The 22,010-nt window shown below is 36.7% G+C and overlaps 1 protein-coding gene across 2 annotated transcripts; it reads right to left on the bottom strand.

Moving 5' to 3' along the window:
- Positions 1 to 321: 321 nt before the first annotated feature.
- Positions 322 to 21,501, bottom strand: DEK (DEK proto-oncogene). 2 transcript variants are annotated; one of them, XM_070940666.1, is made up of 11 exons: positions 21,322 to 21,501; positions 17,463 to 17,593; positions 11,721 to 11,822; positions 11,338 to 11,447; positions 9,110 to 9,204; positions 7,916 to 8,036; positions 5,853 to 6,038; positions 5,237 to 5,372; positions 4,193 to 4,341; positions 2,949 to 3,017; positions 322 to 1,741 (listed from the first exon to the last, which is right to left on the bottom strand). In XM_070940666.1, the coding sequence occupies exons 2-11, from the start codon at positions 17,578 to 17,580 to the stop codon at positions 1,730 to 1,732; spliced, it is 1,098 nt and encodes a 365-aa protein (XP_070796767.1). In that variant the 5' UTR covers positions 17,581 to 17,593; positions 21,322 to 21,501; the 3' UTR covers positions 322 to 1,729. The 2 variants fall into 2 exon arrangements, with proteins under 2 accessions (XP_070796767.1, XP_070796768.1); XM_070940667.1 differs by lacking the exon at positions 322 to 1,741 and having other exon boundaries at positions 2,937 to 3,017.
- Positions 21,502 to 22,010: the final 509 nt, after the last annotated feature.

Raw genomic sequence — 22,010 nt, 5'->3', positions numbered from 1 at the left:
CAACTTGAAGTCCTGATTTTAATTAACCCTATAGCTTGCTTAAATTATTATACATTAGAATTGTTAATATTATATACAGGCAAAACCTACAAACAAGTAAAGGATATAACTGAGAAATAGGATAGGAGTCTATGACAGCTTATAGTTCCTTAGAAATATTTGGAGAATTAATTATTAGTACTCTTTCTTATTCTTTAGAATAATTGTTGCTTAGGGAAATGTATACTCATTGTCTACATAAAAATAAGGTTCTTATCTTAAAATTTTGCTTCATTTAGCATAAACAAGGAATATTTTGTCTAGATGACACAGACAAGCACCTTTGATTCTGTATCAAATTTACTGTACATGTATTAAAATATCAGTGTACATTTTCCTTAAAAGACATTTATTGAATAAAAAACTTACACTCAGCTTAGTAAAAATGATTGCGTGCAAAGAAAGTGATAAAAATGATATAAGTTGATCAATTAACAATATTTTGGAATATAGATCTATGATTCCATAACTACATATTAATACATTGTTTAAAACCTGCAATCATTTTGATCAATACAGTCATGGAGAAATTAGTTATACTTGACTTCACTTTATGACACATTTATTTGGCATTTGCTGGAAATTTTAACACATGATGATCTGATCCCTTAAAGAATTTTTGTGAACAGGTACTTCATTCTGGAATTGAATAAAAATTTCATGAACAATTATTTGCAGAATTGAGATTTTAATTTAGTATCATACTATGCAGGAGTTGCCTAAGATTAATGCATTTAAGTATGTATTCTCCCAAGGTATAGATTCTGAGAATCCAAAACAAGGATACAGTTTTGCAAGAATACTACATTGTTCAAGCGACACCAGATAAATGGTCAATACTACCCACCTTGGAAAAAGCATTTTAGAAATCAAAATCATATTTATTTTTTTTATGAATTAACAATATAGGATATCACATTAAGCCTTTAGAGCTATAAACCTCTGCACTCAGTTAAAGACTGAAAAATGAGTGCAATTAAATTCCTTACAAAAAAGAAATGTGCTATCTTTTGTATGGTGATTATACTTACTTCCTACTTAATCACAACATGATTCATAAACACTGATACTGGTCATAAATCTAAAACACATTTTTCTTTCTTAACCTGGTTTTAAGCAAAGAAATCTGAAATAAACATATATACAAAAGCCTTTAAAAGTACAAAAATAATATCTATTTGTGATTGATCATGCTTTACAACTTTCAGTTGAATACACATGCAAGATAGTAAAACATAACAGCAGTTCTAGTCAGGGCATGTGACTAGCTCCTGATAGAAAATGGGTATGTATTCAAAATAAATTTAATGCCCAATACTGCAGTATTTAAGTCTCTGCATGTGTATGTACTAATACAACAGCTTTCATATTGTTCTTTTAAAAAAATCTCTACGTTACAAGCACTAAAACCTACAATAGCTATATGACTATTTTTACAAAGAAATAAAATGTACAAAGTAAAAGTAGGGAACATGTATTACCATGCAAAATTTAGGAATTATATTAAACTCAATTTTTAAAAAGTTGGCAATTCCCATAAACACTCAGAACATTAAGCCAATAGTAATCTCCGACTAATATGTTATACCAAGAGTAAAACAAAAATAATAAATTTTATAATTTGCTGGTTTTTGTAAAATATTTAAATCAAGGAGAACAAGTCTGTAGCCTTCATTTTCTTCCCATTAGATCATGAAATGAGCTAAAAAGAAAAGAAAAAAAACATTTCATCTTCTATATATATCACCTTTCCATGAACATTTTGCTCAGGCTACAATTTTAACATCTTACTTTAGAGAAAGTTCCAAAAAATCAACAGGATTTTCAATTAATATTAAGGTTATTGATGTTCCTTTTTTTATAAAAAATAGTTTTTATTAAACATTTTTCAACTTTAAAAACCACAAGTAAAAAAGAAAAAAAGGGGGAAAAATACAAATAAAAAAACACAAGCAACACAACAACAGTGTGATATAATTTTACAGCTTTCCGTATCAGCATGTATATTTTGCTTTTTAATTCACTATTCAATACCCACTTATACAGTCTACTTCAAGTTTTATAATAGTCCGACTCTTCTCTTTCTTTTAACTCCATGATCATCCTGTCCATTTCAGCACATTCAAGTATCTTCCTAATTACCATTTCATCTGAGGGGGTATTTGTTTGTTTTCAGTTTTGTGCAAAAGCGATACTAATAGTGGTTAGTATGTGTAATATTATGTATTGATAATTCTTATCCATTTTTGGATCTAGTATGCTTAATAAACATAATTCTGGTTTCAATTCTATCTTATGTTCCATGATTCCTTCCAGCCATTCCTTAATTTTAAGCCAATATTTCCTGGCGTTGGGACATGTCCACCACATATGGTAGAACGTTTCAGATTTATGTCTACATCTCCAACACTCGGGGGATAAGTTTGGGAACATTTTGGCGAATCTCACTGGGGGTAAGTGCCATCGGTAGAATATTTTATATAGATTCTTCTTATAGGCTACTGCCATCATAACCTTATAATTTCCTTCCCACAATTTGTCCCAATGTTGTAGCTCAATATTATAGCCAAAATTCCTGGCCCAACTTATCATTGTCTCCTTTACTGTCTCTTCCTCCATTTTATATCTTAAAAGAAAGTTGTATATTTTGGTGTTTTTGCTGTTATTATACATCTATAGCATAGGATCAAGAAGTGATTAAACAAACATTAAAGCAAAATTACCAAGATGCATATTAAACAGAGTTGAATAAAATTTGGGCCTGAGGAACTGAGTTTCACAGTTAAGTTTACTACTCAGTTTTTAAGTTTTCTAAAATTTAAATATATTTATTTACCAAACCCATCTCAGCGAAGCAAGACATATTATAGTTGAAATGTAATATATGATCTCATTGATCAAGTATTTACCTCTTTCACTGTCTTTTTGATGAATTCTTTTCTGTCAGATAAGTCATAACTGGGATAGCTTTTATATACCTGTAATGATCAATTTAAAACAAGTTTAATCAGGTGAAATGGAATGAACCCACTTATGATGGGAAAAAGGAAGGATTCTGTTTTAAGGACTATTTCCTTCAGTATTTTCATTATTAAAATTGTTCCCTCAACTATTTGCACGAAGGAAATTATGCAATAAAAATAAAAAGTACTCATGTCCCCAACCATTACAACAAAACTGAGGAAAACTAGTACTGACTTGCACTCTATTTCACAGTGAATCCTTTCCAGTTCTCATCTTCATATACGGAAAAGAGAAAACTGAGCTAAATGCTTACCCTGAAGGTTTACTACTCGTTTGATTTGACAAAAGCATTTAAGAATGGATTAATGTTCCCTATAACTTGAAAGGCAGGGCTCATATGACCTAGATATTTATCTTTTAAATGTTCTACTGATGGACTCTTTAGACTTCTCTCGTATAGCTGACTCTGAGAAAGTACAAACCAAAGGAGTCTATCAAATAAAGGAAGACAAAAAGGAGGGGGGATGTTAATACACAAAATTGTTGCCAGAAATTGGGCCAATTACTTCCTCTGTCTAATCTACCACAGAAGCTAATTGCTGAAGGAACAGAATAAAGGAAGATTTGTGTGTATATTGCTTCAGATCTCATTAAAAATATTTATTTATTTTGAATGCTATATTAAAAAAAAATAATATGTATTACAGGAGAGCTATGAAAGAGGAAATATACAAATCAATATTGAAAATGTCAGATTAGGACGGGAAGGCTCATATTCAGAATTCTATTCCATTATGATCCTCATTAATGACCATGGACTTGTCAGTATACCTCAGCTCAAAACCATACTAATTTCTAAAGAATTCATGTGTTGTTGATGGCAAAGCAGACAAAACAAAAGTACAGGCCTTTTTATCATGCATGCTGCATTCTATTTTGTACTGTATTTTCTTTTATGCAGGATGGTCTGTAATCTGTAATCAAGTTTGGTTGACTAATTAAATTTCAGCTCTTCACTGGGCTGATTGCAACCATTAAAAGGGGGGGGGAGGGGTTTAGGAAGGAATATACTTCCTTGCTGCAAAGGCAAAAATAGGCAAAAACTACAGAAATACTGGATCTTTATTCATAGCCTTGAAAACTAAATGTACACAGTAAATAGTACACAAAATAAATGGATAATATATACCTCTTTACAAATTTGTTTCATGGTAACTTCCTCCAAATTTGCATCAGCAAGTAGTTTTTTCACGGTTTCTTTCAATTCTTCATCTGTAGGTGGCTTTTTCAATTTTTTAATTAAAGGCTCATCATCTGAACTATTCTCAGATTCACTTTCTAAATGAAAAATATTTTGTTAAAACGCAGATAACTGGTTTTTTCTTCCACCAGTCAAATTTAACTTTGAATAAAATTGCAAATTAGTTTATATTAAGAAAGCTTTACATACTGGGATTTTTCAAAGAGAAAGATTCAGATAGTAAAAAGGTATCTTTTAGATTAGAGTACCTCAACCTTTCTGGCTTTGCGGACTGGCTGGGGGGGAAGGGGATGGTCCCATGCAAGTGGCGGGCAAGTGCATGCACACAAGCAGCTCCATTTGGAGCATCTGCGCTTGCCCAATGCTCATGCAAATGTCGTGCACCCTTGCCTGCCACTCAAGGCCCAGTAGTGGGCTGCGGCCCAGCGGTTGGGGACTTCTATTCTTCTATTCTTTTCTCCTGTTTTCATATCCTCCAACTTTATTATTTCTTATCCCAGTCATCTCTGGGTTCTTTTCATCCAGTATAGATGAGAAAGGATAAGATAATGTTTGATTTCTAATATGGTTGGTTTCATTAAAAAAACAATTCCTCTTAACCTGACAGAACAAAGGAACAAATTCTTTTTGTATAAAATATGAAATTCAAAAGTGCCCTAGTTTCCATGCAATAGCTCCAAATCATGTGACTGAAGTTGTTTAACAGAAACTGAGTTCAGTATTTCCAACTGGCCTGCCAAGACATTTGCTTTTTGGTCCCAACAGTCAAGGTGAACATTAATATTAATGCTTAATTAATTATTTTGATATAAATCAAAATTTTTTAAAAAAAGCCATGAAATAGTACAAAATATTTTGAGACATTAAGAATCCCTGGTTCCTTAAAAAACACCCACCCACCCAAAACCACCAGTTGAAATTAGTTTTTTTGTCAGCTTATAATATCTGAGATTTGATGAATGGTGAATTTACCTTTTTTGGAAGAGTTCTGACTCTTCTTGGTTGTACTGCTATCTGCTTTCTTGACATTAGCATTTCTTGAACCCTTTTTGCTTTTTGAAGCTACTTTTTGTTTGGGTTTTTCTTTCTTTGTTGATTTTTTAGGTCGCTGTGAGAGGTAGGTAGAAAGCACAGTAAAATCTATTTCAATATCAGTTTTAAACATACTGAACTAATGCAAATTTAATGCTGAAGAAATAAAATAAAAGTATAACCCATTTAAACACTGTTATGTACACTTTACCTGTCCCAAGTATCTGTGGCTTGTTAGAACAGGTGTTCTATTTTTTTTTTCAGTATGCAAAAAGATACATTATAGAACATATAGAACTGTGCCTAGAAATCTGATACGTAGATGATTTTGATCTTAAAATAACAATGTTATAACATTATAAATTGTAGTTTATAACTGCCATTATCCAGCAAATTCTTTTAAGAATCATTTATAACATTAATATATCTTAAAAGTGATAAATTCAAGGAATTTTGGGACTATCTAACAATCTGTTCCCATGCGTTTGCCGTTTAACTTAAATTATTGGCAACAGTATAATTTTTTAGCACATATTATTTATACTGAAGTTCTTACCTCTTCTTCACTTTCTTTATCTTCCTCAGATGATACATCTTTCCCTTTCTTTTCATCGTCCTCACTGCTAGATTCATCTGTTAGGATTTCAGGACATTTGGTGCGTTTGGCTTTCCGTGCTGTTCCAGAGCTACTACGCTCTTTTTTACCACCTTTGTTGGGAGTTTTCTTGGATTTTGGCAATGGCTATTAAATATTGAAAATGAAGTAATTTATTTAAAAACAAATAGTTTTATAATCTATATGTATCATAGGAAATACTGTAATTTAACTAACTTTGATGATTGTTCCTATTTTGAAAATTTGTTGGGAAAATAGTTTCATAGGATTATAGGTTTATTTTAAGTGAATCAACATTTTTTGACTTTTATAAATTGTTTTGGGCTAATTTTAGCTTTCAATATATATTATGTATTTTATGTTTTCATTTTTTTAACTTCTCAACTTATTTTTACTTTTGTGTATTAGACTCCTAATTCTTTTTCTATGGGAAGTCATGATACGCATTAGATGAGTAAACACATGCATTTTTAAAAAAGAAATAGAACTGAGTAAGAATTTAATCCCCATTCAGATTAAATATTGAATGTTACATATATGTGACCTTTTTGATACATTTTTCAAAGGTGGTCTGTAAGTGGGCAGTAACTCCCAGAAAGTTGGTTCCACAGAATTCAGCAGAAAATTATTGAAAGCAGAGTTTAAGGATTTCTATTCCCTGACTGAAGAGGATTGTTTCTTTATAATTTGCATTTAGTCCTCAGTCTCATGGATTCTGGTGATCTGAGATACTTTGTATTATTTATAGAGATTAGGGAAGATTGAAGAGGTAAGGAGAATATGGGTCTATAAAATTTAAATGCTATTACAGAACAAATCTTAACAACTCTTAATGAACTGTAGTTTTGTTCTACTTCAATTTGCATCTACCGTATTTTTCGCACTGTAAGACGCATTCCCCCCCCAAAAAAAGTGGGTGGAAATGTCTGTGCATCTTATAGAGCTAATGTTGCTGAAGCCCTGCCCATCCGCTGGCCCCCACCCTTTGGCCGTTTTTGGCCTCTGCGCGTCCTGTTTTTAGCTGATTAAAAGCGGCGGCGGCTGCCGCCTAATGCAATCGGCGGTGGCAATTGGCAGTGATCCCCGCTGTCTGGAACAGCTGATCAGCGGTATTCCTGGAGTCCGATCCCACTGCCAATCAGCTACTCATGCTAAATCAGGCTGAGATAATGTGCTGAAGCTGACCAAGCTGTTTGCTGCAAGGACACTAGCCAGATGAATACCGATGGATGCTGGGAGGCAGAGGTAGATTTTTTTTCCTCGTTTTCCTTCCCAAAAGTTAGGTGCTACTTATGGTCCAGAGCGTCTTATAGTGCAAAAAATATGGTATTTTTTGTTTTTTAAAAAGGGAAAAATAAAGAAACAACCTAATAGTTTGAAAATAAGCCTCACTAAAATGTTTTAATTTTCAAGCATGTTAGTACAACAAATTACTGTTTATTTTAGATATATTTGTAAGATCATGTTTTCTGAAAGCAAATGCTGATAAGCTTGCTTATCAACCTGATAAACAAACTGATAAGCTACAGTAGTTGTGGTGAGTGGGAAGTCATATAAATATTGAAGGCAAGTGAAGCTATTAGGTTTCAAATATATACTTGTATTGTTAATGGAATCATGAAGACATAATCAACCCATTCGGATAAGCATTTGTAGATGCAGGGCAACTCTTGAAAATAACAATCTTTAATAACCTTACTGAGGTTAAAAGGGCATTTGATTTGGTGTTAAGAGTTACTTTACGTAAACTTTAATCTCAATAATATCTCAAATTTCTCACCTGTATAAACTGTGTCCTAAGCCATGGCACATGGTTATGCATGAAATAAGTAAAGCATTAGTGTAATTTTGTGCTAACAGCTAGCCTCAGAATGAACAGTTGTAAAAAACCAGGCACAACATCCTGTCTTTTTTGTTATAGGGAACAATGCTAATATGTCTAATTTATGTCCTAAACCCCATTTTAGTTTAGATTAAAACAATGATCTAAGCATAGCTCTCACCTTGCCTGAAGGTTTTGGATGCATTAAGAAATTTAAGATTCTTGCTACCAGTTCACTGTTAACTCCTGATCTTTCCAAATCAAGAACTTCACATATGCTTTTTAGCATTGCATTTCTGTATCTGTAGAGAAACACACTTTTTAAAATGTTTTATAAGTATTTACTAAATATGTAATACAAATAGACAATATATTAAATATAGGTAATATAAAAGTGTCGGATTTATATACATACATACATGTTTGTTTGTGTGTGTATGTATCAGTGGTGGTATTTAGCTGGTTCAGGTGAACCAGTAGCGGTGGCTGCGGAAGGCTTCACCCACCAACCCAGATGTCATCACATCCCGTTTTTGATGCTCTGCGCATGCGTAGAGGTGTCGCTCACTTGCTTCACGCGCTTCCATTTGCAAATCGGTAGCGAAGGTAAGTGAATACCACTACTGGTGTGTATATATACACATACTCGCACCTTGGTAGACCAATGTATTTAAAATCCAGAGGCCTCCAAGCCCTTTCAAACTTTAATCAACACTCCTTATCAATGTTACCAACTATCATTTTGCAGATAGACAACTACATTAATATGTTTTATGCTTCTTTTTTAGCCTCCACACAACATATCCAAATCACTCACATTAATCAAGTATTCTTAAAATTAGTGAAAATTCAAATATTAACAATTGTTCTGATTGTTACATTTCCTATACATGAAATAAAATTGCACAAAAAGTTCTCTTAATCATAAATACCAATAGCAATTTGAAAACTATGGAAGACATTACAGTTAATGCAAATAGAGAAAACATTAAAATTTGACAGTAGAGGACCTTTAATATTTCTTCAAAGGGAACTAATATGTTCTCTTTTGACTGGATTGCATTTTAAATGTACAGATGTGAAAATCGACAGTATTTTATTCAATAAATTATACTCAAAGCTACACTGCTATAAACATATCAGCAACAATGTAATGTTTTAGTATAATTTAAGGTAATATTTAAATTTCAGTTGTTTAATTTTTTAAACACGCTATGTTAGAGTATAATATCAAATTATATTAAATTATATTCACAGATATGATTTGAAATACTTATACAGTGAAGTTACTAATTGAATTTTGTCCTGGGAATGCACATTAGGCTCCAAATATTTTGAACATTAATTATATTGATTAAACATGTTAAAGTCTCACTTTTTCAGCATTTCTTCCTTTTTCTTGTATTGATCACTTCCTTTTTCAAATGGAAAGCCACTGAACTGTCCTACATTCTTTTTCAGTGAAGTAACCTAAAAAAGAATACAATTGGTCAGTATAAAACAATGTTGCAATATTCTTTATTTTATCTAATTGTCAAAATATCAAAGTACAAATGTGTAGCCTTAAAATCAGATAGCAAACTGTCGTGTCAACTTTGACTAAATTCTAAATACATAACAATCAAACTACAGAGTAGTTCTTGATATACAATCATAATGGAGGCTGCCCATCCACAACAAGACAAGAGGGGCTAATTCTGGCTTCACAAGACCAAGCCTTAAGAACAAATGCACACAAAGCAACAGAACTGAAAAGAGAGCCACAGACAGCAAATGCTGCCTCTGCAAAGAAGCTGAAGAAACAGTGGGCCACCTAGTTAGCTGTTGCAAAAAGATGGTAGACTGACCACAAATGACATGACCAAGTAGCAACAATGATGCATTGGAAGATCTCCAAGAAATACCATTTGCCTGCAAGCAGGAATTGTTAGGACCATAAAAGAAACAATGTAATAGAAAATGAAAAAGTTAAAAGAAGTTAAAGTGCTCTGGCAGACAAACATCTGCTACATAACCATTGTCGATAAGAAAGACAAAAATTTCTGGATAGTGCACATGGCAGTGCCTGGAGACAGCAAAATAGAAGAGAATGAACTGGAGAAAATAACAGAATGCATATGCAAATAGAAATAACATGACTGTGTCAAAAGAAAGCAAATATAGTAAGAGTAGTAACTTTAGCAGCAGTACTTTAGCGGCAGTACCAAAAAATCTGGAATACCATTTCAACAGAACAGGATCAGCATTGACAAAATCACCATCAGCCAATTGCAAAAGGCAGCCTTCCTCAGAACAGTTTGTATACCTTTTACAATACCTTTTACCTTTAATATCATCAAACACCTGCCTATCCTTGGGAAGGACTCGATAGGTGGACAAAAATGCCAAATCCAGTCTAAACATCTGGCTGTGTGACGAATCATAATAATAAAAAACATTTGGGATCTGTAACAAAAATTGAATTGTACTTTGACCCAGCACCAGCAGATCCCATATTTATCAAAATGACACTTAATAACAGAAAAATATTTTATAAATAGAAAAATATTTATTTGAAAGCCTAGAAACAAGGATTCAAGGAAACCTGTAGCCAGTTTTGCATTGCTAATAGATATGAACACTTACTTCTCTTGAACATCAATTTTGTCGCAATTACTTTTTGTTTTGGAAATGAAACTGGGATCAAATAGGAGCCCACAATGGGAGCCCACAATTTCGGTCATAAGTTGTTACAGTTGTAGGTTGAAGCACATATAACTGTCGTCATGACCTTTTTTACAATGGTTGTAAAGCTTGTAACTGCAGTCATTAAATGAATTGCATGGTCATTAAGAGAATCCAGTACATCCAATGGAATTTTTTTTTTTTTTTTTTGCCATTTTCTGCTGGAAAATATTGCAAATCACAGTCACACAGCTGGGCAACTCTGCAACCAATTATGTATGTGAGCCAGTTGCCAAGCACCCAGTATGTAATCATGCAAACATGGGGTTGTAGGTGCAGCAGTTGTAACATTGAGAATGGGTCTTAAGTAGCTTTTCTGAAATCCATCATAACTTTGAATGGTTGTTGAGTGACCCATTGAAAGTTAAGGACTACTGGTAACCAAAAGATAAATCATGTAATTCTAAGAGGCATAAATAAAATATGTGCCTCACCAGAAAGAGGCTCATCTAGTATTTACCAGGATTAGGGCCTTTATGGCAATGCCTCCAATACTTCTGGAATCACTTTCACTTAACTGCCTTCACTGTTGTGTCTGAAGAATTTACTTTTGTAGCTTTTGCTTTTACTTTTATAGCTTAAGCATTTCCCCTGTAGACTTGTTTTCAAGTCTACAGGGGAAATGCTTTTAAGAATGATGTTTTTGAGCCAATTTCTGATAATATTAACTATTTATGGTTTTGTTATTTTGTTTACATTATGTATTATATTTTCAACTTTGGATGTAATTGGAATTTACTGGATTATATTGTAAATTGCTGTAGGCTTCCATTGATGGTAATATGCAGCATGTAAATGTGCTTAATTTAGGAAATGGTGTGATTTCATAGAATCATTATATATCAACATGAATGAAAAGCATGTTATGAGATTTCTTACTGTGCCTGGCCTGTTGTAAAGAAGTTTGTGTAAATTTCGAAGTTCATCAGTTTTCTTCTTACTTAAAAAGTACTGTATTCTTTCAATTTCACAAAGTTTTTGACCCTTTCCTGAAAAAGCAAATATTATGTTATAATAATCAAACAAAGTTACTTAATCACTTTTTAGCCAATCTGTTATTTGCTTTAGTCAAAGCCCATCCCCATATTTATTGCAATACTGCTTCAAAATAAACATTAAATGTCCCAAATACCTAAACATATGATAGTTTAGAAAATTACAAATGTGATCTTTCATATTATATACACAAAGGTTTTCTCTTTAATTAATACTTGTTTGATTTCAAACAAAGAAAAGTGTAATATGCAAAATAAATAGCTTGCCTGGTGTAATTGTAAAAGGTTCCTTCTGTAATGATGACACCTGCATTGTCAATCTTTCTACTTTCTTCTTCTCTCGCTTTCCTTCAACAATGAGGCTCTTTTCTGAAAGACAATTTATAATTTCATGCAGTTAGGAAAGTGGTTGAAATTATTGCACAGAATAAACAAAAATAAAGTAATATGTAGGCTTAATAAAAGTGTATGTGCCACTTGAAAAAGCATTCTGACCTAAAATACTAGCAAATTAGAGTCAGATGTAGTCAGATACTCAAATAATTTAACAATTTATCCACAAATGGAATGGAATAGAATATAATAGATTTATCTGACAAACTATGATTAGACACACAAGGGATCTGTCTCTGGTTCAGAAGCTCTAAGTGTACATGCAAAGCAACAGAATCATCACCTAAAATATCTAGTTTTAAGTGTGTTCAGCTCCAGACTGTTCCAGCTGCACCACATGGACAGTTGTTTAACCCCCATCTATATGCAGATTCACCAGTCTCAAATGAGGCCAATGACACTTGTGTCATCTGCAAACTTCAGTACTTTAACAGAGGGATCCCTAGAGATGCAGTCATTGATATAGAAAGAGAAGAGCAATGGAGAGAGCACACAGCCCTGAGGGAGCCCTGTGTTAATTGCCCAAGTACTAGATGTAATTTTCCCTACCTTCCCCTGTTGCTTCCTAGTTATCAAAAAGCTAATAATCCATTTACAAGTATGGACAAGCACAGTGAGATGAATCAGTTTAGAATAAAAAATTTCTGGAATGATGTTATTGAATACCAAGCTGAAGTCTACAAAAAGGGCCTGTGCACAGGTCTCTGGAGATTCAAGGTGTTGCAAGATGTAGTGCAATGCCATTTTGACAGCATCATCTGTCATCCTATTTGCTATAGGCAAACTGCAAGGGATCTAACAGTGGATCCGTGATGACTTTCAGGTGGGCCAGCACTAATCTCTCAAAGGTCTTCATAACTACAGATGTCAGAACAACTAGCCTAAAATCATTCAGCTCCCTGATGTAGGATTTCTTAGGAAATGTGATAATGGTAGAGAGTTTGAAGCAAGAAAGGACATAACACATCTCCAGTGATTTATTAAAGATCGGCATGAAGATGGGGGCCAGTTATTCAGCACAAGCTTTCAAACAAGGAGTTACTATTTGAGGCAGGTGCTTTTCTGATCTTTTGTCTATGAAATGGACTTCACAAATCTTTTGCTAAGATCACCAGAGGTAGGGAGCCCAGAAGGATGGAGATAGGTGTAGGAAATTTGGCTACTGTTGGTATATATGAGGTGGGGAAGGTAGCGGTAGATGACAGTGATCTCCTCTCAGACCTATAGTAGAACACATTCAGTTGATGATTCAGTGGGATTTTATGCATTATCTCCTATCAAGCACTTCCAATACAATTTGAAATTTAAGGATCATGAAAATATAGCATAATTTATGATGTTATGTTAACCAAGTAACAGGTCCTCTGGTTGTCTGTTTGCATCCTACACCATGGAATGAATCCAGTGAGTATGATGAATCTCCTGTCAACCAGAGAATCATGCAATAAATAAATGAAAATCAATATATTTCCCTGCATGACTCAACATTGGCATTATACGTATAGAAAATAATTATTGTAGTATAACATCAAATACTGATTTCTATGTTCTGATACTTTAAAACGTCAAAGCATAAGTTAAAAATACTGTCTCTATTACAAAGTTTGGAACTAAAAGTATAACTTAAAGTAGGAAACCTTAAAAAGTTAAACTGGGAATGCTAGAAAAAATATTGATAGGCTTTTTAAAATAATTTTATTATATTTTCATAACTAACAATATACAAAATTTCCAGACATTAGAAGTGAATAAATTTGATTTTGAACAATTCTATAGGGGTAAAACTCTCTACTTTATCTTGATACTTCTATATTTTTTTATACCTCACGTATATGTATACTTTCTTCATTGTTGCCTGCAAATTAGGAAGTGCATTGTTTGGTTTTTGAGGACCAAAGGATTTTGTAGATAGATGCAATCTCAACAGATGAATCTTTAATCACAAATTGACTAGCAGTTATTTATTGAATACTGAACACAAATATGAATTACTATACATTCAAAAGCTTTTTTAATTAGCGGACGACAATGAACAAATAGCAACAAAATATTTCTCAATACATTGTATATACAGTCATGCTTCATTTCTCTTAAGCATGATGAGTGAATATAATTAATAATGTTTTGAATTAAATCACTGGAAATGAAAATATTACCTCCCAATATGTCATCAAGCATTGCTTGGCATTCAGCTAAGCATTTACATAAATAGTTCAAATAAAAGAACTAAACTTATTAGAGACTTAATGCAAAGCTCAAACGTTTTGGTGCCATGACCTGCTAAATTAAATGCATTTGTGTGACAAGTCCTTTCCATAAACAGAACTATCATAACAAAGTGACATGGTTCATATGCCTAGACAAGCCCAGACAAAGGGTAGTCAATAGAAGCCCTGTCAAAGGGTAGTCTGACAGCTTTATTCAGGGAGAGTGGAGATGGTTGTTGACTTACAACCATTCATTTAGTGACTGTTCAAAAGCCAGTAAAAAAAAAAGTGACTTATGACCAGTTCTCACACGACCATTGCAGCATTCCCGTGGTTATGATAAAAATTAGACACTTTGCAACTGGCATAGATTTCTGATGGTTGAACTGTCCTGGGGTCATGTGATCACATGACCTTCCTAAGCCAGATTTGTTGCGACTATATGATTCATGTAACAACCATTGCAGGGTCAAGCTGAGGATTTTGTGCAGTATCTGTATGACAAAATCGCTCAGATTCGGGAAGGGCTGGCCTCTGACTGGGTATGTCCAGACGGGATGACTGAGACAGGTCTTGAGAGTGTTATCTGGGGGGAGTTTGATCCTGTGGCTCCCGAGGACATGGACAGGGTCCTGGGACGGCTCAACGCGACCACATGTTTATTGGACCCGTGTCCCTCCTGGTTGGTACTGGCTTCCCGGGAGGTGACACGAGGCTGGCTCCAGAAGATTGTTAACGCTTCTTTGGGTGAGGGGGTCCTGCCGGCCGCTTTGAAAGAAGCGGTGGTGAGGCCCCTCCTCAAGAAGCCTTCTCTGGATCCGGCTGTTTTGGCTAACTATCGTCCAGTCTCCAACCTTCGCTTCATTGCGAAGGTTGTTGAGAGTGTGGTGGCGCAACAGCTTCCCCGGTACCTGGATGAAGCTGTCTATCTAGACCCGCTCCAGTCCGGCTTCCGGCCTGGACACAGCACGGAAACGGCATTGGTCGCATTGGTGGATGATCTCTGGAGGGCCCGGGATAGGGGTTGCTCCTCTATCCTGGTCCTGTTAGACCTCTCAGCGGCTTTTGATACCATCGACCATGGTATCATGTTGCACCGGTTGGCGGGGTTGGGGGTGGGAGGCACCGTTTTGCGGTGGTTCTCCTCCTGCCTCTCTGACCGGTCGCAATCTGTGTTGACAGGGGGGCAGCGGTCGACCCCGAGGCACCTTGCTTGTGGGGTGCCACAAGGGTCGGTCCCCTCGCCCCTTCTGTTCAACATTTATGTAAAGCCGCTGGGTGAGATCATCCGTGGCTTCGGGGTGGAGTTCCATCAGTACGCTGATGACACCCAGCTGTACATCTCCACCCCAGGCCACCCCAATGATGCCCTTAAAGTGATGTCCCAGTGCCTGGAGGCCGTGCGGGCCTGGATGGGGAGAAACAGGCTCCAACTCAACCCCTCCAAGACCGAGTGGCTGTGGCTTCCGGCGTCCCGATATAGCCAGCTGACGCCATCGCTGGCTATTGGGGGCGAATCACTCGCCCCCACGGAGAGGGCTCGTAACTTGGGCGTCCTCCTGGACGCACGGCTGTCGTTAGAAGATCATTTGGCGGCCGTGGCCAGGGGGGCTTTTTATCAGGTCCGCCTGATACGCCAGTTGCGCCCCTTTCTAGATCGGGACTCCCTACGCACAGTCACTCAGGCACTCGTCACTTCCCGCCTGGACTACTGCAACGCTCTCTACATGGGGCTCCCCCTGGGGTGCACCCGGAGGCTCCAGCTAGTCCAGAACGCGGCCGCGCGGGGGATTTTGGGGGCGACGAGGCGCTCCCACGTGACACCTCTCCTGCGCGAGCTGCACTGGCTCCCGGTGGTCTTCCGGGTGCGCTTCAAGGTGTTGGTGACCACCTTTAAAGCGCTCCATGGCTTAGGGCCGGGGTACTTACGAGACCGCCTTCTGCCACCAATAGCCTCCCACCGGCCAGTACGCTCCCACAGAGTGGGCCTCCTCAGGGTGCCGTCCGCCAGACAATGTCGGCTGGCGACCCCCAGGGGGAGAGCCTTCTCTGTGGCGGCGCCCGCCCTCTGGAACAACCTCCCCCCAGAGCTACGTACAATAACAGACCTCCGGATTTTTCGTCGGGCCCTGAAAACCCATTTATTTCAATTAGCTGGGCTGGCTTGAGTCAAATTTTAAACGGATTTTAAATTGGAATGTTTTAATTACGGCCAAAATTATTTAATTATTTTAAACAGTTCTTTTTTAGATTTTGTATGTTTTGTATGTATGTCTTGTTTTTACTTTGGCTGTTCACCGCCCTGAGTCCTACATTGGAGAAGGGCTGTATAGAAATTTAAACAAACAAACAAATAAATAAATAAATGACAAAAAAAGGTAATAAAATAGGGCATGACTCACTTAACGGAAAAATTGGGCTCAACTGTGATTGAAAGTTAAGGACTACCTGTAGTTTGGTGCAGCCAATACTGGCTGCTTCTTTTGCCTATTTCTGGGGGAATCTTTTTGGTGCCTAATCCCAGAAGCCCCTTTGGAGGAATCTAAGTCAGCAGGACAACCTCCTCCACTAGTTTAGAAGTCAATCCCACACAGGCAAGCAATCTTAAGGCAGCAATCAGAGCCAGGCCTCGTGCCTGACCTGAGATAGACGACTTGGTGAATCTTGCACAGATGGATTGGCATTGACAGTATAGAACTCTCCTCAGCACATTTCTTCCCAGATAGCTTGTCTCTACTCCTGGGCTGTATAAGCACTGGGCATGCCAGTACCTGTTGCAGTAGGATAGTAACTTAGCAACAGGAAAGGCCTGTGGAAAACACCGTAGCTTTTTTTTCTTGGTTCTATGGCAGATCTATAGGCACCAACAGTGAAATGAGAGTGCTGGAGTTTGTACCAGGAGTGTATCTTTGCTTCACTTATGTAAGCAGAAATGATATTCTGTTCTCTTTCACATTGGGAAGTGCATTTCCTTTCAGACAAATCTGGTAAGATTCACTGAGACTTATTGTTACTGTTTCTCTTTTCTATCCCTTGTCTGAAAGTAGCAATTCTCTTTGTACAAGCTTGGCTTGTAAATGAACAGCTTTATCAATGCCAAACCATACTTCCACTCAGCCAGGACAAAGTGACAGTCAATTTCTTCAAAGAATGAACATGATCTCCACCTTTTAAATGTGACTATTGAGGGTCACATCCCACAATTTGAAGTTCTCCATTGTTTGTATAATGAACAGAAAATAAATGTAAAAAAAATATATTCACTGTTCTCTACAATAAATCTACAATAAATTCCATTCTGGGGAGTTTCTACTTGAAAGTGACAAGGAGCCAGAGGAGGATGGGATCTGAAAATAGCTTGCTGTCTATACAGTCGTTTGAATCTCTGTTCAGAATAAATTCCACTCACCTTTTTCCTCTTCCTCTTCTTCTTCCTCTTCATCGTCCTCACTATTTTCAGTTTGTGGTTCTCTTTTTTCCTTTTGTTCAGTAGAAAGTAAATCATCTTTTTCAGAAACAGAAGACATATCTGCTTTCTTTCTGCACAGACAATATAGGGGAAAATATCAACTTAGTATAAAGCATTTTATTACTACTAGTACTGAGAATTTCAACACATAGTAGCAGTGTTGCACCTTCTAGCACAAAGGTTCAATGTGCATAGTCATAATTGGTTTATTTTTGGCTTAGAAGGATATGTGAGCCTTAAGGTAAAGGTAAAGGTTCCCCTTGCACATAAGTGCTAGTCGTTCCCGACTCTAGGGGGCAGTGCTCATCTCCGTTTCAAAGCTAAAGAGCCAGCGCTGTCTGAAGACGTCTCCGTGGTCATGTGGCTGGCATGACTAAACATCAAAGGAGCACGGAACATTGTTACCTTCCTACCAAAGGTGGTCCCTATTTTTCTACTTGCATTTTTTACGTGCTTTCGAACTGCTAGGTTGGCAGAAGCTGGGACAAGTAACGGGAGCTCACGTCGTTATGTGGCACTAGGGATTCGAACCAATGAACTGCTGACCTTTCGATCGACAAGCTCACGTCTTAGCCACTGAGCCACCGCGTCCCTTCTTGTGAGCCTACTCATTACCATTTAATGTTATATACTTATTAGGTGACTCATATTTGTTCCATAAACAAGGATTTAAAAGTCCTGCTTTACCATTATATAAGCTCAGTTACTGCCTTTCAAATTTTCTTACACAAGAAGCAGTGTTTAGGAGTAGATATGTATTTGTTAAATAACCTATTAAATACAGCCCCAAATCTCATGTGAATATTTTGCTATAAATTCAACATTATCTGGTAGGTAAATCATATGCTAATAAACATGCAGATAAAGACAAACTACTAGTAAATAAAACAGATGGATAATCTATTGAATAGTTTTATGACCACATCAAAGGTAAAATACAAGGTGTATTTCCAAGATAAACTAGGTAAAAGAAAATATAATACATTATTATATATTAAATTTATTTGTTCCCCATCTCACAAGTATGCTAAAAATAATCAATTATTACCTTCTATTATTGGTAATGGAAAAAACTGGAAACAAATTCCTTGTGTGTCCAATCACTTGGCCAATAAAGAAAATTGAATTGAATTGAAATACATTGGCTCTACATGATACCCTGAGTTATTTAATATAATTCTTAGCTGAACTGCCTTGTCTGTAAACTTAGCAGTTCTGCTAACAATGTATATGTTAGAGCCTAAGAGGAAATAGGACCATGTGTGATTCAGGCCCCAATGGGCAATCCTTTCATATATGGATTTAAAACACCTAAGCCTAAGGGGCATGCAGTTGACAAACGAACAAAATATGAGCAATATCTTCAATGGCTAGGGCACTGCATGCATATATCCTCTCATATAGGAAGTTGGAAGCACCCAAATTTGCCATGGAATCAAATAACTTAAATTTTGCTCTAGAGTAAGCTGTTCTGCAAATTAAGTAAAATAAATTCCGCATTAAACACACTAAAAAACAGAAAGATGCATTCAAAATAATGCTTTCCATAACTTTTATGATACAATTTCAAATTGTTATATCCTGATTCGAGATTTCCAGTTACTTAAATAGAATTGGACAATATGACTCCCACATATGAAAGGAAATTAATCAAAATTGACTTAGAAATCTATTATTAAACCAATTATTTATTTACTTATTATATTTATAGTATATATATTATACTTATTAATTATAAAATTAAGTTAGAACATTTTTGCTTTATAACTCAAGTCAAAACTGTTTTGTAGTGCTGTTTTGAGAATACTTCTGAACTAGAGATAGACTTTGGTCTCACCTATAAAAAATGGCAATGGATCACTCAATACATTAGATTATTCAATACATATTTTAAATAGGTATTTGGTATATATCTGCTTGGTAAATTTCGTACAGGGACAGTCAGAATTCCAAATAAATATTTATATTGAAATTAGTCTATTCTTGGCTTTGTTACTATACTAATATGTATAGAATCAATACCAAAAAAATTCAGATGTATAGATATACCAACCAAGATAGACTTAAAAATCCTCGTTCATTTTGACCAAGTCACTATTATACATAAGAACATAATAAAGATCAATTTAGACCATGATTACTTGAATACATATGGACAGCACGCAAGAAAACTAGAGCAGAATCTTCCAAGTGCATTTCCCAAAAATTAATAGTCAAGAGGAATATTGTTTTTCAGTGATGAGAGCCTTATGTTCCTTGAATGCATTTATCCCCTATTAAAATTGTCTAAGTTAATGAAGCTTTGCATTAAATAATGTAGTTTATTTACAATTCAGAACTTTTGAGAAGTGAAATATAAATTCAAAAACTTCACTCAGCCATGAAATTCAATGGTTACTTTGGATAAGGCAGTACAACTCAAACTACTAGCTCTGAAAACCAAGCTGCTTGAATAAGGACACCAGAACATTCCGTATAATGCTAAATAATAAACCCCAATATGACATTCTGTGTCTGATTTTCACACTTATATATTTTCTTCACTGAAGTAGGCAATTCTTGCTATCTCTGCAGATATAAACAGACTATTTTAAGAGGCCACTTCATGCAGTTGGTGGAGAGAGCGTGCAACAGATGAATCTGTACAACATGCTTATCAACTGGATCATGTAATGGAAATAACCAATCATCTGGTCTTGCGTAATACACCATACCATAAACTAACCATACTGGTACATTTCTCACAGCATTTTAGGCTAAAATACAGCTGGTCGTTTTCTGATGCAGTATTGATGTTTGCAGATTGTCAGCTCATAGAAACAAAATATATTTTTCGAATAACACCAAAAAGGAATGTTTCTGAGTTGCACAGAACTTTTCAGCTTCAATGTTTTAATTTTTAGCAGCTATTTTGAAACAAATTCTCCAGTAGCTAATACCTGCAGGTAGTAGCACATTGGTGAGATAGGCTGCCAATAAATGTAGTAGTAGTAGTAGTAGTAGTAGTAGTAGTAGTAGTAGTAGTAGTAGTAATAATAATAATAATAATAATAATAATAATAATAATAATAATCAAGGCGCTACGAATAGGAAATCAAAACACCCCCATCTTCCCCTTAAGAATTGCAAATCCCAGTAACTTGTGAAAGAAAGTCAGTTGGGTGACTTTGGGCCAGACCCTTTTTCTCAGTCCAACCTACCTCTCGGGGTTGTTTCTTGTGGAGAAAATCGGAGGTAGGAGTATTAAGTCTGCTCGCCTGAGTTTTAAAGGAGGAGATTTCAGGCAAGGAATTACACGGACGTGAAGCAGAGGAAGAGCACCGAGGCTAAGAAATTACACCAAGGAGGAGGAGAATAATAATAATAAAATATCGCGGCCGAGGAATTACGCGGCGTACCCAAGAGGTGAACTGATCAGTTAGGCGCCTTCCTCTTCTACCGTGATTTATCCCATTTTACTACCGCTGCTTGCTTAAAGACCATAGGCTCCTGTAGCCTCAGAGGGCAGAGAACACAGCCTCGGGTAGCCGGCGAGGACTGTGACAGGCAGCAGAATTCCGGCGGGAAAAACAGTTAGAGCCGCGGAAAACGTCAGGCCTCGCGCTGGCCGCAATTGAAGTCCACTCTGAGGGGAGAAGGGAAGAGAGGCGCTGAGGGACTCTTTCCCCTTTCCTGGTTCTATGGGGCGCCGTGCTAGGCCCTCCCCGCTTCCCCGGCCGAGTTTCGGACACTAGCACACCGTCCCTCCGGTTGGGCCTGTCACAAGCATTTTTTCGACCGTTATCCCAACAACACCCACCTCGGATACTTCGGGGCGCTTCTGAGAAAACGGGCCCAGCAGCGACGGAGCCGGCCCCCGGATGGCGACAAAACAAAACGCTTCAGGAGGGCACGACCCGCGTTTAACAGAAGCGGGGTAGGGGGTGATATTGACGTTACTGGCTTTCCTCACAGAAAATCAACAACGTTTCAAAATGGCGGGTTGTCAAAGGAGAAGAAGGAAGCGGGAAAGTGCCGGCCAATAGATGCTCATGGCGTAGACCTGAGGAGGCGGGCTTAGAAAGTGATGGGCAGGAGAGCAAGTCAAAGACATGAATTTTTCGAGGAAAGTAGACGGAGCATGCGCAGAGTCGGAACGCTGTTCGGAGTGGGTGAGAAGCTCCGCGAGGCCACCTGCAGTTCCTCGCGCGTTTTTTTCTTCTTAATTGTAAGGTGGACGTTGCATTCCCTTCCAAATCCAGAGAATGGAGGAAGGCAGGGTTTCTTTCTTAAAGCTTAGCTTTTTTTCCTCCTCCCCCTTTAAAACTCCGTGAGGGAAGTACATGATTTATTTACCCGAAATAAGTGGAACAAGTAGAGCAGGTATAACGGGAAACGACCCTTATCCCAAAGAGGTGGATAGGTGAATTCTCGGTTTGGTCTGTGCTTAAATGAGTTGCACAAAGCAAAGATTAATAGGATATGTCTGGTTAGTGAAAAGAAGGATTA

The sequence above is a fragment of the Pituophis catenifer genome, unplaced genomic scaffold, assembly GCF_029215685.1.
Source record: "Pituophis catenifer annectens isolate HBS135680 unplaced genomic scaffold, rPitCat1.0.hap2 SCAF_3, whole genome shotgun sequence".
NCBI lineage: Eukaryota > Metazoa > Chordata > Lepidosauria > Squamata > Colubridae > Pituophis > Pituophis catenifer.
Note: the sequence above shows the minus strand (reverse complement) of the source record. Positions and strands in the feature narration are given on the sequence as shown.

Bases quoted from the DNA above. Each gene is read 5' to 3' on its own strand.
- DEK (XM_070940666.1), bottom strand. From the start codon at position 17,580: ATGTCTTCTGTTTCTGAAAAAGATGATTTACTTTCTACTGAACAAAAG. The intron at 5,373-5,852 runs GTAAGAACTTCA...TACCTCTCACAG, and splicing joins ATAAAGAAAGTGAAGAAGAG to CGACCTAAAAAATCAACAAA. The intron at 4,342-5,236 runs GTAAATTCACCA...TTTTTCATTTAG, and splicing joins TCAGAACTCTTCCAAAAAAG to AAAGTGAATCTGAGAATAGT.